Source organism: Panthera pardus, unplaced genomic scaffold, assembly GCF_024362965.1.
Source record: "Panthera pardus isolate Hobbes unplaced genomic scaffold, ASM2436296v1 HiC_scaffold_6, whole genome shotgun sequence".
Classification (NCBI taxonomy): domain Eukaryota; kingdom Metazoa; phylum Chordata; class Mammalia; order Carnivora; family Felidae; genus Panthera; species Panthera pardus.
This window is the reverse complement of record NW_026526991.1, coordinates 86342411-86358232: the sequence shown is the minus strand read 5'-3', so window position 1 is coordinate 86358232 and position 15822 is coordinate 86342411. Positions and strand designations below refer to the sequence as shown.

Here is a 15822-nt window from a genome sequence, read left to right as displayed (position 1 = left end):
AAAAAAAAAATAATCCAAGAATGAAGGTGGTTTCTTTTTTTCTTTTTTTCTTTTTTTTGCCTATTTAGAAGTAATTACATTTAATAATTTTTTTAAAGTTTTTAAATTTATATTGAGAGAGAGAGAGTGGGAGAGGGGCAGAAGAGACAGAGTGGGAGAGGGGCAGAGATAGAGAGAGAAAGAGAATCCTAAACAAGCTCTGTGCTCAGCGCAGAGCCCAACATAGGCCTCGATCCCACAAACCGTGAGATCATGACATGAGCCAAAACCATGAGTTGGACACTCAACGGACAGCCACCCAGGAGCTCTTAGGTTTAATTACATGTAAAACAAAGATATGTTTACAATCACTCAACAATGTCCGTAAGCACATCATGGATGTGTTTAGAAACATTGTTCTTATTATAATTAAGTAGACTCTATATTTTCTTTTTGCTAATTTTTTAAAAGACAGTTTTAAATGTTATCCTTTACAAGGCACTATTTCATAGTAGGTGCTTTCTACAAGTTATCTTATTAAATGTCTTATTTACAAGACATCAATGAAAGCTTAATTGATATGTTGATATTGACATATTAATTCATTTGGATTTAACAATTCATCATTTATAGAAGACTGATTGATTGACCAAGTTTTTGAAAAAGCTTTCCTTTTAAAGAACAGAAAAATTGTTTCAGTCAGATGGCATAGTACAGATGGTAACATCTTCCCATCATTAAGTTGAGACGTGACCTTGTAAATATGCACGAATAGGTATCAGGATCTGGAATTAAGGTAGCTTGTTTTCTTATGGATTTTGATTATCTACAAAGCTAGATAGAAATTCATGGTTCTGACTCATGTGAAACATGGAAATAATCACTAAAGACTGAGTTAATTAAAATATGTTTGTAGTGGACATTCAGGGCTGAGATCAGGATCCTTTGTGGGGAAACTGGGAGGCTTGTTTGGTAGTTATGGAAGCTGTATAAATACTAAGCAAAGGATTATGGTGATGATCACTTAAAAATAAACACTAGCAAATGAAAATTCTTATTGCTGACATTAACCATTTTAAAAACATTTCTAAGAGCATCTGGGTGACTCAGTTGGTTAAGCATCTGGCTCTTGATCTCAGCTCAGGTCCTGATATCAAGGTTGTGAATTCAAGTCCCACATTTGTAGCCTACCTAAAACAACAACAACAACAACACCCCACATCTAGTCTTCCTCCTTTAATGAACACTCTTCCTCATGCCTAAATTTACTGGGGAAAAAGGAGTAGGGGAAAATAACTTGGACTTTATTAGAAATTACAAAATTGCCATTCACTTAATTTTCTCCCCTTTGGAGGCAGAGAATAAATCCTGTTGTAATAGTTAGAAGAAGAAAATGAAATCTGTAACATTTTCATGTCTTTAAGTAATCATTCTTACTATGTTCTTACTACATTAGTTCTGTTCTACAAGTGTGGAATTCAGTTCTTGTATTCACCATGCAGCTTTTTCTTCCCACGAGGAACACGGCCCAGAGACAATGGCGACTTGATATTTAACCGATCCCTTTCAGCCTCCTCTTCCTCATTGTAGCGCTCATCCTCTTCATCTTCCACATCACTGCTCTGAGGACTAGAGACCTGAGACCCTGAAGGGGAAGGTGGAACTGAGGAAGGCCTGGGATATTTAAATCCTTCTGTCTGCCAAAGACAAAAATAAGTCACAAACACTATAATGACTTCTTGAGTTTTCCAATGCTGTAAACACTTTGCATGTGCATTTAATAAAAAAGCATAGTTGGATATTTTTTATGGTCTGTTCATGAGCTATTATCTTTGATTTATTTTGATTCTGATACCAGCAAGCTCAGGAGAGATTCATTAAATAAATAACTTCCTTTTATTATGCACTGAAATGTGCCAGGTGCCATCTATCTATCTACCTACCTACCTACCTACCTACCTACCTATGTTATCTTATTCCTAGTAACAACACCAATAAATTTGTTTTTCCCACATACAGAAGACAACTGAGGATTAGAGAGGTCAGATGACTTGCCCAAGGTCACACAGCATGACCCTGTGTTAGAGCAAAGATTTGTATCAGGGCTATAATCACTCCAGATCCTTTAATATCAACTGTCATGTTACGCTGCTGATATTCTCAGTCTCTATGTCACTTTTCAGATTTGCTCAATGAAATTGCAGAATATGGGCATTCTGGACATGCATGGACAGCCACCATTAGAAAGAGTCCTGGAAGCCAGGTCACTTAGTTTACCCTGAAATTCCACCAGTTACTTTTAGTTCAGTTAATGAGTAAATATCACTAGATTTAATCAAATTGCCCTTCTACCTAAGATTCACTCAAATAACTCATTTGTTAAACAAGAGCTAAGCACAGCTATGGGTCTGGCACCATAATGTCACTGAGGAAACAAAGATGAAAACCAAGATTCTTGCCCTTTAAGAGCACACATGCTTGACCAGGGAGGACAACTGTATAAAATAGTTGCAGCCCTCGTCACTCTGTATGTCAACTATTTGTGCACATTATTATCATGTCATACCTATACAATCACTGCAAGGTTCAGATATTTTGCCTGAAAGCAATAAAAAAGAAAAGAAAAAACGAGCTGAGTCATGCATTTAGGACCTGGCTCAAAGCAGGAGCTCAATACTTACGAATTGAATACGTTGAATAAATGGATGAATATAGGTGAATTACCATCAAGTAGAGTGACTGCCTCTAAATAAGCTAAACAATTAACCCTGTTAAAATCATGAACATGAGAGTTGGAATTTGTATTCTGAAGGATTTTAAAAACCCTGTCATGTTCCATATGGGCAAATTCTACCTTGGGTTAACTTTTTAGATCCATTTCCCTTGAGACCTGATGGAGGTAGACCATAAGTTGTATTATTAAGCAAAATTGATTATGGTAAAAGTGACTCCTGACTGGGAGATTACATCTGAACTCAGAGGATTTATAAATACTTGACAAGGATTATAGCTTTGGGGAATCCCTGAATTTGATGACTCTTATAACTGTACATATTCTTTGTGGAGATCATGGAAGCTGTGGGATATTGGCTCCTGGGCGGGGGCGGGGGGTGGGGGAGGCATAAAACTACTAAGCTAAGATAGATCTCATACCTAATAATATAGGTTTCATCTTTTTTACACCTAAGCTTTTACCTGGTGGATAGGGTGGCAAAGAAGTGTAACTTTTGGACTGCTATGTAGACTGCTGTAAGGATGAATCCACTGAAGAGAAATGTCTGATGCTGCCCTACTTCAAGCTGTGTTTCCTATCTTATATCCTTCTAAGAGAATGTGGTGACAAGTAGCCTATGCTGGTCTCATGAATATAGATATCTAAGTGAACTTCAGAAGAAGACTCCCGGGGGCACTGCTGACTGGTACATGAATACTCATCTAATCCAACTCCTCCTGTGGTTCCTGAATTCACTCTTTCTCTTGCCAAGTAGTCACCTGTATCTCAACATTTCCTTGGATAGCAAATTCACTGGCTATGAAAGCAGGGCAGTTCATTTCTCAATAACTCTCAAGAGAATGGGGGTCTAACAATGCAGTTTCAAGCACTAAAGCAGGGAGAGTTTTAATGTGGGGGTGCTTCTCCAACAACATGAATTAGTTGACTGTCTGCCCATCTGCATAAGGCTAACTCTGAATCAAGGGCTTTGACTTGGTCTGATCTGTTGGTTCCTCTATTCTTTGCTTTAGGGCAAAAATATGAAAAAAGTATAATAGTTTGTGTATTTAACTACTTCTAAATTCAAAGGTATTGGTAGGACTTACCATACATAAGAAATTTAGCTTTCAAAACAAATCCACAATACATAAAACACTTACCGTTGGTGGTGATGTAGGTTCCATATGGAATTTATCTGGAAAAGCTCTGCTTAATGTCAGGTACCTGGCATGTTGATAATACTGTGATAGAAAACCAATTCACAGGTTTAAAAAATTATATATTTCAGTAACCAAGTTATTATGTAAAATCTTATTCTCCTAGTTATAAAATCCATTTTTAAAGTGGTAAAACCAGGGCGCCTGGGTGGCTTGGTCGGTTAAGCGTCCGACTTCGGCTCAGGTCATGATCTCACGGTCTGTGAGTTCGAGCCCCGCGTCGGGCTCTGTGCTGACTGCTCAGAGCCTGGAGCCTGTTTCAGATTCTGTGTCTCCCTCTCTCTCTGCCCCTCCCCTGTTCATGCTCTCTCTCTGTCTCAAAAATAAATAAAAACGTTAAAAAAATTTAAAAAAAAAATAAAGTGGTAAAACCTATTCACCCTAAATTTAAAAACAGAAAAAAATGAGTTTATAGTTTTTTTATTTTCCAGTGAATAGGTAAAGAAATACACAAAAAGTTGGAGAGAGGGGCACCTGGATGGCTCAGTCAGTTGAGCATCAGACTCTTGGTTTCAGCTCAGGTCATGATCTCACAGTTCATGGGTTCAAGTCCCGCATTGGGCTCCACGTTGACAGCACAGAGCCTGCTTGGGACTCTCTCTCTCTCTCTCTCTCTCTCTCTAATAAATAAATAAACTTAAAACATATGTTGGAGGGAAAAGCCATACTGACCTTACTGAAAACTCTGAATTGAGCACTAAGGGGACTGAAAACACTGGCTTTATTCCATAGAAAAGCAGTATAACATGGGGAAAAGGTGGGGTCTGAATAATCAGACAAACTGGACTTAAATTCTGCTTCAGACCTTAGGTAAGAAACATAACTTGTAATAGCCTTATCATTCTGGTTTTATTACAAAATGCAGACAGTACAATTAATCACCCAGGATTGTAAGGCACTGTCATTAGCATGTGTAGACAGTCTGCAAATGGAGCATCTATCATTTTTCAGGGAGAGTTTAGCGATATCTAAACAGATCTATTATGTGAAGGCAAAGTCAACTTATTCTTTATTAAATCATCCAGTGCTAAGATATATAGACCTCTGGGTACTTACAAACCTATTGCATAATTGAAAGGAGGTATTTTCTGTACTTGTCATTTGAAAAACAAAGTTATTCCCATTCCCACTGTATTTGAGGCATATGGTCACGTCATGGCTTAGAGCCAAACAAGATACAAATGTTTCTTTAGATGTTTTCCTCATATTCATGAACCAATACCTGTAATGCATCAAGTTAAGCACTGACAATAGAGTAACTGGTAAGATCACAGCTAGCTCCTGACGGATTTGCTGTTATAAGCTCAAACTAAATCTGAAGATTTGAAGTGAGGACTTTGCGAGTTTATAGTAAGTAAAAAAGTACATGAAAACATTACTGGAGATTTTAACAATGATGGTACTAAGTTGACTTTGTAGATTATGACAAGAATCTCGATTTTTATAGTTCAGTGGGATTTTTAAAGTGGCTCTCTTGATCACAGACTTGCTTACTCTGCCCAAGTATCTCCAATCCAGAAGATCGGAGAGCCTCTCAGTTCGGTTTCTCTGAATAATTCTCTGGCGGCGGGACTGTTTGCAAAATCCATAGAGAAACTGAGTCAGCTGATTGCAGGAATCATCTGGAGACTGGAACCGCCTGTCAACAATGTAAATGCCTGAGGGGCACAAAAACCAAAGCACAGATAAACGTAGGGCTAACCTTGGAATATTTCTTCTCCCTTAAATATTTCTTCTCCCATTCCTTACATTCTATCTCAGACCGCCACATGCATTACCCACTCCCTGACAGCCCCCACTGCCTGTTTCATCTTTCCCCTTTCAAGACTGTATTTCTCCTGTGATCTCCTCCTAATGGTTCACCACTGTCACCAACACACAGCCAACACAATGGATCTTGTTAAAAAATTTGGCAGCAGAGGAAAACCCTGGATCAGGGATTCTCCCCAGGACTGCTCACTAACCAGAATCTCTGGGGTGAGACCTGGGTGTCAGTGATTTTTTTTAGGCTCCTTGGTGTTCCCACCATGCACCACTGCCTGAGAACCACAGCTGTAGCCTGAGGAAAGAGAACCATGACAATGCAAGGGTAGGAGACCAGGAAATTGGCAATGTGTGGGCAGACAATCTATCCCATCTCCCTTTCTTGCTGCTGGGCAACATGGACACAGAGATGGTGGTATGCAAATTCTCCTGCCATCTTAAACAATTTAAGTGAATTTTGCTAACTTGGCACAGACCCTTAAAATAATGACACTGGGGCGCCTGGGTGATTCAGTCGGTTGAGCGTCCGACTTCGGCTCATGTCATGATCTCACAGTCTGTGGGTTCGAGCCCCGCGTCGGGCTCTGTGCTGACAGCTCAGAGCCTGGAGCCTGTTTCAGATTCTGTGTCTCCCTCTTTCTCTGACCCTCCCCTGTTCATGGTTCATGCTCTCTCTCTGTCTCAAAAATAAATAAATGTTAAAAAAAAAAAATTAAAAAAAAAAAATAATGACACTGACCAATCTACATACTCTAAGACCATGGTTACTGTAATGTCACTTCTAGATAGTAAAGGGCCAAACCAGTTCAGAAAATAAAAAGATAAAAGGGCCAGACTTGTCCAAGTTTAGCATGCCTTTTATGGTTTGTCTTTTGGACCATATATATTTAATATTAACAGCATTTTTATGTTATCTGTGAACCACATAATTAAATCTACTTTTAATTAAACAAGAAGTATAAACATTACTTTAATCATCAGGATAGCTTTAGAGTTAGGCTCCATAAAGACCCTGTGCTTTGTCTGGCTAGAGGTCACTTCTCCCTGTGTTGGGTGAATGATGAAAAACCTCACCCACCGTAGGCAGTAGGATCAGCCACGTGCTCCTGCATGAAACAGCCAAAGCCGGACAGGTTGGTTGTCACACTGGGGATACCCATCACCGTACATTCAGCTGCCGGGGAAATAGACAAACGCTTGGCCTCAGACCAGTCCCTATATCCTCTAATGCACGCAGATGGGGCAAAAGCCCAAGTCTGCCTAGTGATAGTGATGTTTATTTTGTACCAGGCACAGTACTGAGCTCTTTACATGTATTAACTCATTTAATCTTCTCAACAACCATGTGAAGTGAGACTGTCATTATCTCCATCTTACAGATGAAGAAATTGAGGTTAAATAATTTGCCCAATGTCATAAAGCCAGGGAATGGGGTAGAGCTGGGATTTGAAGGCAGGCGCCCAGCTCCAGGGCTCTTGTTTGGAACTGCTACTCTATACTGCCTCTCTCATTCCAGCTGGTTTTGTTTTTTGCTCCATTCTAAGCCATGTCTCAAAGTAAGTGGTGAGTTTGTGGTGTCAGTAAATAGACTTTGGACATGAGCACCTCCTCCTATCAAATTAATCTGCCATGCCACAGATCCCTCCCCTTTTCCAAGTGGTCACTGAACCTAGTCCTCTCTCACCTTCTAGTCAAAACCTGTTTTTCATAAAATAGCACATACGGTTTTTGTTTTGGTTTGGTTTTTTTGTTTTTTGTTTTTTGTTTTCTTGTTTGTTTTTAAAGAAGTATTACTTCTCAGGGTGCCTGGGTGGCTCAGTCAGTTGAGCGCCTCAGGATATGATCTCACAGTTCCTGGGACAGAGGCCCATGTCAGGGTCTGCACTGACAACTCTCTCTCCCTGTCCCTCCCCCGCTCGCAGACACCCTCTCTTTCTCTCTCTCTCAAAATGAATAAATAAACGTTTTTAGAAAAAGAAGTGTTACTTCTCACAAGGATGTCTTCATTCTTAACAAGGAATTTACATTTGTTTATGGAATTACTCTTGGTTGACTGGTAGTTTGGGGTTAAAAAAAAAGATTTCCCCACTATTAAAGAAGTAATACAATTTAGACAGTGGCCTTCCTTCTCTTCTGCTCTGCAAGTATTTCCTCTAGAGAGATGTGGTTTCCTAATTTGGTGGAGAGGGATTGGTGGAGGAGAAAATGAGACAGGGATTATTGACTCATACAAGAATCTAATGCAAACCTGGACTTCCTTCCCAGAAAAATCCCTATGCATATATGTATAAGGAATTTTGCCTACAATTCCACACAAGTTCACTGAACCTTATTTTTATTAAATACTCATTAACACACATGTATTGAAATACCAGGTACCCATAACCTTAGTATATGTTCATTGAATGAATTTAATGGAGCATGTGCTAATATTCATTAGATTTTCTCAAAACACAAAACACAGACTTAAATGAATACTTTCTGGAGTATGTTAAACTTAGCATCAAATAAAAAGTTATTCTAAAACAAATAGAGTTATCTAACATGCTAACACCAAACTTATACCACAGAAGAGATATTGTTATTCCTGTAACTATAGGTTAGGTGAAGGGTGGCCAACTTTCTTTGGGTAATTCAAAACAGAGAATGACTCATTCACTATGGAGTATTTCTCAACCTTCTTTTCCTATCTACTTATCTTTTATAACACCTTTGGTGGACTTTATCTTAAAACACGAGATGTATCTCCTCTATCATTTGGGTTAAGTTTATCTTTGTCCTATAAAATGACATTTGGTGGAAAGTCCTCTGTAATTTATAGAACATTCTCTTTACCCAACATAAATGACTTCCCATATCCCTCAGTCACTCATGCTTTGATTTTGTGCTTCTTTATTTTTGAAACTTCCTTGATAATAAAGTATGTTACTTCCTAGAAATAAAAGGAACAAAAGTCAATAACAAAATGTTAAGTCCACCAGTAAAATGTGCATTTGATGTATCTTAAAGGATAGATGCTCTATTATAAACAATTTAAGATGACATGTGGGCATTTCATAAGGAGATATCATCTTTACAAAAGTGAACTGATACCCATAACAATTTTTAGAACTACAAGAGTGATAGCTGGAGGAGTTAGATCAATAGCTTTTCTGTGCCATATTTCAGGAAGAGATAATCCTTTATCTATTTCCCCCCAAAAGTTTTCATGTTTTTACAGCTGCTGGCAAATTATTCTTGGTGGAACTTAAAATGATAGAATAGGGCCTTATGTCAAAAGATGCAGAGACTTCATGTTGCTCTTGTTGTAAAGTAAGATCCTATTTATATAGAATTTTATTCTTTTTCCTTCTAGATGTCTATTTATTTGAGAGAGAGAGAGAGACAGAGAGAGAGAACGAGTGGGGGAAGGGCAGAGAGAGAGGGAGACAGAGGATCCAAAGTGGGCTTTGTAGTGACAGCAGAGAGCTGGATGTGTGGCTTGAACTCACGAACCGCAAGATCATGACCTGAGCCAAAGTCGTAGACTTAACTGACTGTGCCACCCAGGTATCCCCTATATAGAATTTTAAAATCTATATTGAAATTCTGGGATCAGAATACAAAGATTAGAAAAATTCTTCCTCTACATAATTCAACCTATGATCTCCCTAACCTTGACTGCTGCCGCCTCTCAGTTGGGCAATGATGACATGGAGATCAGAAAGCAAAATATATTATTTGTAAAAACATTTTCTGAACCTTTTCTTTTAAAATTCTAAATGGAATTATATTTAAATAAAAAGGAAAATCTCTGATTGCCAATGTGAGAAGGAAAAGTTAGTATTACATTCTTTCCATTGTCATATATGTAAAGTACTTGTTTCCTTTTTAATACGCATTTCTGTACAAACACAAATTGAGTGCTCTTGATACCAATGACAACCATGCTCATAAGGGACAAAAGTGGAAAACAGATAGTGGATCCAAGAACCCACCACTAGAGAGAAAAGAACAAAAGGAGAATGAAGAGGTAAAAGGGCCTGAATGGAAGGATGTCACTGGTCATAATACCTACCACTGAATTGGCATTTTATCTTAAAAGTACCTCTTTTTTGAATGACAAGGGTATGAAGAAAACTTTTCACTGTACACCTTCTTATATTATTTATTTCTTTGACTATGTGAATGTGTTCCCTATTAAAAATTAAATACATCTGTTAATTTTTAAAAAAACCCACTTTGAAATAAGTTTTAGAGACTACTTTTGCTGGACCATTGTTTTTCATATTAAATTTACTTGTAGTCAATTTCTCCTTTACATGGATAGTTGGGACTGGTAGAGATAACTCAATAACATGTAATCTTTATAAAACATTCTTTTTCTTTGTAATATAATGTATTATTATTATTTAACCTTAGTGGAGTTACATATCAGCTTTGAATATTGTATCTATATGCATAAAATATTAATAAAATTTAAAACATTCCCCAATCTATACAAGCCATATACCTGGAGTATAACCCCATGGTTCATAGTATGAAGGAAAAACTCCTAGATGACAACCTCGAACAAACTCTTCATAATCCATGGGTAATAAGGGGCTGGTGGAGGATAGGAACTCTGGGTGCAAAATCACCTAAAAAAGGGAAAATTCTAATGAGAAAAAAAGAATAGAAGAAATTAAAGCAAAAAATCTACCGTTTGGTATTCTGATACTGTAGAATCCTTGTGTTCTAGATTCAGGGAGAGAGAGAGAGAGAGAGAGGAGTAAAAAGAAAAAGAAAAAAGTGTGGGTGCTTTTCTCTCTCTCTCCATTCTGTGTATCTAGTCTGTGGACCTACTTTCCCTCAGGTTCCAAGGCTTAGATTGGAGGAAAAATGTGCCCATTTTTGTTCTCATGCTAAACTACATCCTTCAACCCAAATTTTGTTGAACGATAAGGGTATTGTTTTAAGACTTTATTTCCAAGTAATCTCTACACCCAACATGGGGCTCAAACTTACAACCCTGAGATCAAGAATCACATGCTCTACCGACTGAGCCAACCAGGCATCCCAACAATAAAGATTTTATTTTGTTTTCTAGTGGCTGACTGTTGTCTTATTTCTCAATTTGCTCCTACCTCAGGCAGGAAAGAGGAGAGCTGTGTAATAGGCCATTCTCCATTGCCCCAGGCATGAGTTAGCCCAGAGTAACAGCTAAGAGACAGAGATACTAGGAATCTAATCTAAATTAGATCAGACTAGAAGCCTTCACCCAAATCACAATCCTCTCTCACCTCGAGGTAATCACCTCCTAATCCATCTCCCTGTTTCTATTCTGGCAAGGTGTCTACTCAATACAAGACTAGAGGGAACCTTTAAAAATGCCAACCCCTCCTCTGCTCAAAATCCTTCAGTGGCTTCCCATTTCACTCAGAGTAAAGTCCAAAGTATTTACCATGGTCTTTTAAAGCAGTGGTGTCCAGGTAAATGTTTAAGAATGAAAAATCAAATTATAAGTATATATTTGTACATAAATTTACTACACATTTTACTGATATAAAAGATGTACAGCATACAATTTCCAAATAATAAAAAAATGTACACACAAAAACCTACACACAGATGTTTGTATCAGCTTTATTCATAATTGATAAAACATGGGAGCCATTAAAATATCCTTTAATAGGTGAGTGAATAAATAAACTGCAGTACATCCAGACAATGGAATATTTTTCAGCACTAAAAAGAAATGAGCTAGCAAGCGATGAAGAAAAATGTACATGGAAAAAAAAATGTATATTACTAAGTGAAAAAAAGCCAATCTGAAAAGGTTAAATATTGTATGATTCCAACTATATGACATTCTGGGAAAGGCAAAACTATGGAGACAATAAAAAGATCAGTGCTCAAATGGGGGCCGGGTTGAATAGGCAGAGCACAGAAGATTTTTAGGACAGTGAAACTATTCTGTATGATTTTGTAATGATGGATACATGTCATACATTTATCAAAACTCACAGAAGGTACAAACAATGTAAACTATGGATCTTGGTAGGTAATAATGTGTCAATATAGGTTCACCAATTGTAACAGATATACCATTGTGGTTGGAGATATTGATAGTGGGGAAGGCTACATATGTTCCCAGGGAAGGAGTACATGGGAGCTTTCTGTACTTTCTGCTCAACTTTGCTGTGAACCTAAAACTTCTCTAAAGTCTATTAAATATATATGTAATGTACTCCTTATTATAAATTCTAGATGATTAAATACTCCCAAATGCTTTTGTTGACTGAACGTAGTACATGGTTTCAATGCCTGAACGTAGTAGTTCTGACGTGAGATAAATGTCAGAACTTCATAGGTTCATCGGTGACATGAGTGACTTCTTCCCTGAGTTGGACATTAGCCTTTGAATACTGGAAACATATCTCCTCATGTTTTTGTGCCACTCACAATTTTGTGTAACAACCATAGACACAACCCCCCTTTTTTTTAATTTTTAAGTTTATTTATTTATGACAGAGAGAAAGAGAGAGAGACAGCATGAGTGGGGGAGGGGCAGAGAGAGAGAGGGAGAAACAAAATGGGAAGCAGGCTCCAGGCTCTGAGCTGTCAACACAGAGCCCAATGTGGGGCTTGAACCCATGAACCGTGAGACCATGACCTGAGCCGAAGTCGGCTGCTTAACCAACTGAGCCACCCAGGCGCCCCTAAACACAACCCTTTTAAGCTTAATCTGCATTGTTAATACTTTATCCCTTTCTTAAGTCTAGACAATCGAGACACAATTAATCAAGCCATGATGGGTAGTGTTCACTGTCTTCACTCTCTAGATACTCCCACCATGGCCAGTTTCAAGTTACCAATGTGATGTCACTGAACCAGAAATAGGAAGGGCAGTAGCACGTCCTTATAGAATATTTCCACCGTGTGGGCACAATAGCCATAAATAACTTCAAGTGCATAGGTAATCATAGAATGTAACAAACAATAAGTATGTGATGTGTTTTGAGCATTACCTTTCATTTTAATATAATTGATTTATATTTTAAGTTGATATAATTTAAGTTTTTGATTAATATTTTTTAAGTAAAAATTTTTTTAATTTTATTTTTAGATGTTTATTTATTTTTGACACAGAGAGAGAGAGAGAGAGAGAGAGAGAGACAGAGTATGAGTGGGGGAGGGGGAGAGAGAGAGGGAGACACAGAATCTGAAGCAGGCTCCAGGCTCAGAGCTGTCAGCACAGAGCCCAACGTGGGGCCTGAACTCATGGACAGTGAGATCATGACCTGAGCCAAAGTCAGACGCTCAACCGACTGAGCCACTCAGGCCCCAGTTGATATAATTTAATTTTTTTAAATATCTGTTTTTAAAACTGGCTCACAAAATTTCTGAAAATTTAGCAATTGGCTCTCGAGGGCTGGTATGAGCCACTACTGGGACTTTGCTGCCTGTAATGTTATGCAAAGGCAGGGACAAGGGAGACAATGGCTATCATTAGAAAGCTATGAATAGAAAAGCTACTTAACTGGTCACTTGGATGAAAGAACTCTGCTATTTCTCCTATTTATTAACGTTTTTCTTGAATCATTATTAGGTAATTTGTTAGTTTCTCCTCATAGTTAAGTAGTTATTAAAAATAAACAGAATCTGAGGGCACCTGGGTGGCTCAGCTGGTTGAGTGTCCAACTCTTGACTTCAACTCAGGTCATGATCTCACAGTTCATGAGTTTGAGTCTCACATCTGGCTCCAAGCTGACAGTGCAGAGCCTGCTTGGGATTCTCTCTCTCTCTGCCCCTCCCCAACTTGTGCTCTTTCTCTCTCTCTTAAAATAAGTAAATAAACTTTAAAAAAAAGAAAAAAAGTTTAGAAAATAAAATCTGATTTTAAAGTATTGGGACTATAATTAAATATATAAAATTCATATACTATATATTATAGTATTTATATTGTGTATATATACATCATATACATCATATGCAAACATATATAAACACATAATATAATATATAACATATATATGCTTATATATATGCTTATAATATATATGCTTATAATGTGTATATATTATACATATAAATATATATTGTTTATATTGCATATATACATAATATACATACATATATACATAATATAATATAATAAAAGGATAAGTATATATTTTTCCAAAGATAAATTTTTCTATATTTTTCCAAAGAGATTACTTTCAAGAAAAACCCTAATTTAGATATATAAGAACAATAACAGTTATATAATATGTTCTATATTATAAATAATGTTCTCATATATCACTTCACTTAATCCTAGCAGAATCATGATATTCTCATTACCCTAATTTTATTTTATTTTAAAGTTTATTTATTTATTTTGAGGGAAAGGGGCGGGTGGGGGGAGAGAGAACCAGTGGGAGAGGGGCAGAAGGAGAGAATCCCAAGCAGGCTCTGCACTGTCAGAGTGGAACCCAGTGTGGTGCTCAAACTCATGAACTGTGAGATCATGACCTGAGCCGAAATCAATAGTCGGACACTTAACCGACTGAGCCACCCAGGCACCCGATATTACCCTAATTTTAGAAATAAATTATAAACATTAGAAATAAATTATATACATTAGTTATATTGCAGGAGATCCATAAACAGGAGGTAGGTTAAACTTAAAAAATAAAATGGTAAAACATCCAAAATTGACACAAATAGCAAAGTAAAAATAGGTAAAATGTTTTCCTCCATAAAGCCAGACCCGAGTTCCTATCATGTGCAAAGTACTGCAGTAGGAAAAGCAACAAAAATACAGATACTGACTGTGTCCAGGCAGTCATCAAATGGGCAGCCCACTGTACTCCTGGCAAATATCAGCAAACAGGGATTCAAAACTCATAGTGTCTACTTTGGCATTTGGAAGCCTAGGAAAATTTGTACTCTCCAAAGACCATTTTGGAACATGAAAACATCATGGCTCATTCGTTTTGTTTCCAGCCAAACAGAATGACAGCACAACTAAAATAAGAGAACAGCTGCTGTGGGCCCTAAACAGCCAATTACAAGGGCCCAGGGCAGAGGAAAGGATGTTTGAGGTCAGCCCAAGGTCATAGGGAGGATTAAATGAGATCCTGTGTACAAAAGCCCCTAGCAGAGAACCTGGCTCACAGCAGGCCTTGGATCAGTAGGGAAAAAACAAATAAAAACCAAAACGTTGCCTGACCATATTTATCCTGTGAGGGAATCAAGATCCCAGGAAGTTAATTTACTTTCACTGAGTGGTGGCACAGGGTCAAGACCTGGAATCTGCACTGTGGGGTTTCCCCACTACACACACTGCTGAGACAGAATTGATGATAAATTTAAATTCAAAATAATCTGCAACACTTCCTGAATCAAATGGCCACAGTCATATGGAGAGCTCATCATTCCACTCTGAGGGTTAAGAATCACTCGATAGAGTTCTATAAATATTCAGGTGATCAAATATGCACTTAAATTAGTTAAGCTTTTAAAGTTAGTGTTAAGCTTTTAAAGGATACCATTCATAAAATAAAATACCTGATTCTGAATTGACCAAAATCCATCTCAGTGCTTTGAGTGTATATTGTTATGAAGGAGTTATTCTTTTATTTCTTGTGTCAGTGTTTGCTTTATGATAATAATCAATGAATGTCTCAAAAGATTCATGACTGTAACTGTATAAACATAATTTGTATGAGACAAACTTCCTTCCCCATTCACTCTACATAAGCCATGTGCTTTTATATCTCTGGGCCTCTTCATCTACTTCCTCTGCCTGTTATCTTCATAATCAACTGATACCGGCATGATAAACTCCCGATGGCTCCTCAATCAAGATCTAGCTCACAGGTCATCCATTTTATAAAACGTTATCAAGTCCTCCATTCTCTACTCTCATCAAACTGTTTACACCTCTTTTCTAAGAGTCATTGAGTACCAGGATTTGCTAGTATGGGGCTAAGTACAGATAAAAGCTAACATTTATACTGCATTATTATGCACCAGGTACTGCATGAAAGGCAACATCCATCATTTATTTAATCCTCACAACAGTTCTGTGAATGTGGGTTTATTTGACCACCATTTCACAGATGAGAAGACTGAAGTCCATTATGTCAATTTACAAACTGATTAAGTGGCAGAGATTAAAGCCAGACAAGGGATCTTGATTGA

General features: G+C 37.6%; 1 protein-coding gene across 2 annotated transcripts in view; it reads right to left on the bottom strand.

Moving 5' to 3' along the window:
* Positions 1–1200: 1200 nt before the first annotated feature.
* GYS2 (glycogen synthase 2) overlaps positions 1201–15822 on the bottom strand; it is a 56316-nt gene continuing 41694 nt past the window's right edge. The window contains exons 12-16 of one of the 2 annotated variants that reach the window (XM_019452183.2): positions 10166–10292; positions 6752–6847; positions 5404–5567; positions 3853–3933; positions 1201–1676 (exon numbers count right to left, since the gene is read on the bottom strand). In XM_019452183.2, the coding sequence (XP_019307728.2) occupies positions 1458–1676; positions 3853–3933; positions 5404–5567; positions 6752–6847; positions 10166–10292 (687 nt within the window). In that variant the 3' untranslated portion in view covers positions 1201–1457. The remainder of the gene's footprint in view (positions 1677–3852; positions 3934–5403; positions 5568–6751; positions 6848–10165; positions 10293–15822) is intronic. The other variant, XM_019452184.2, reaches the window with a different exon arrangement.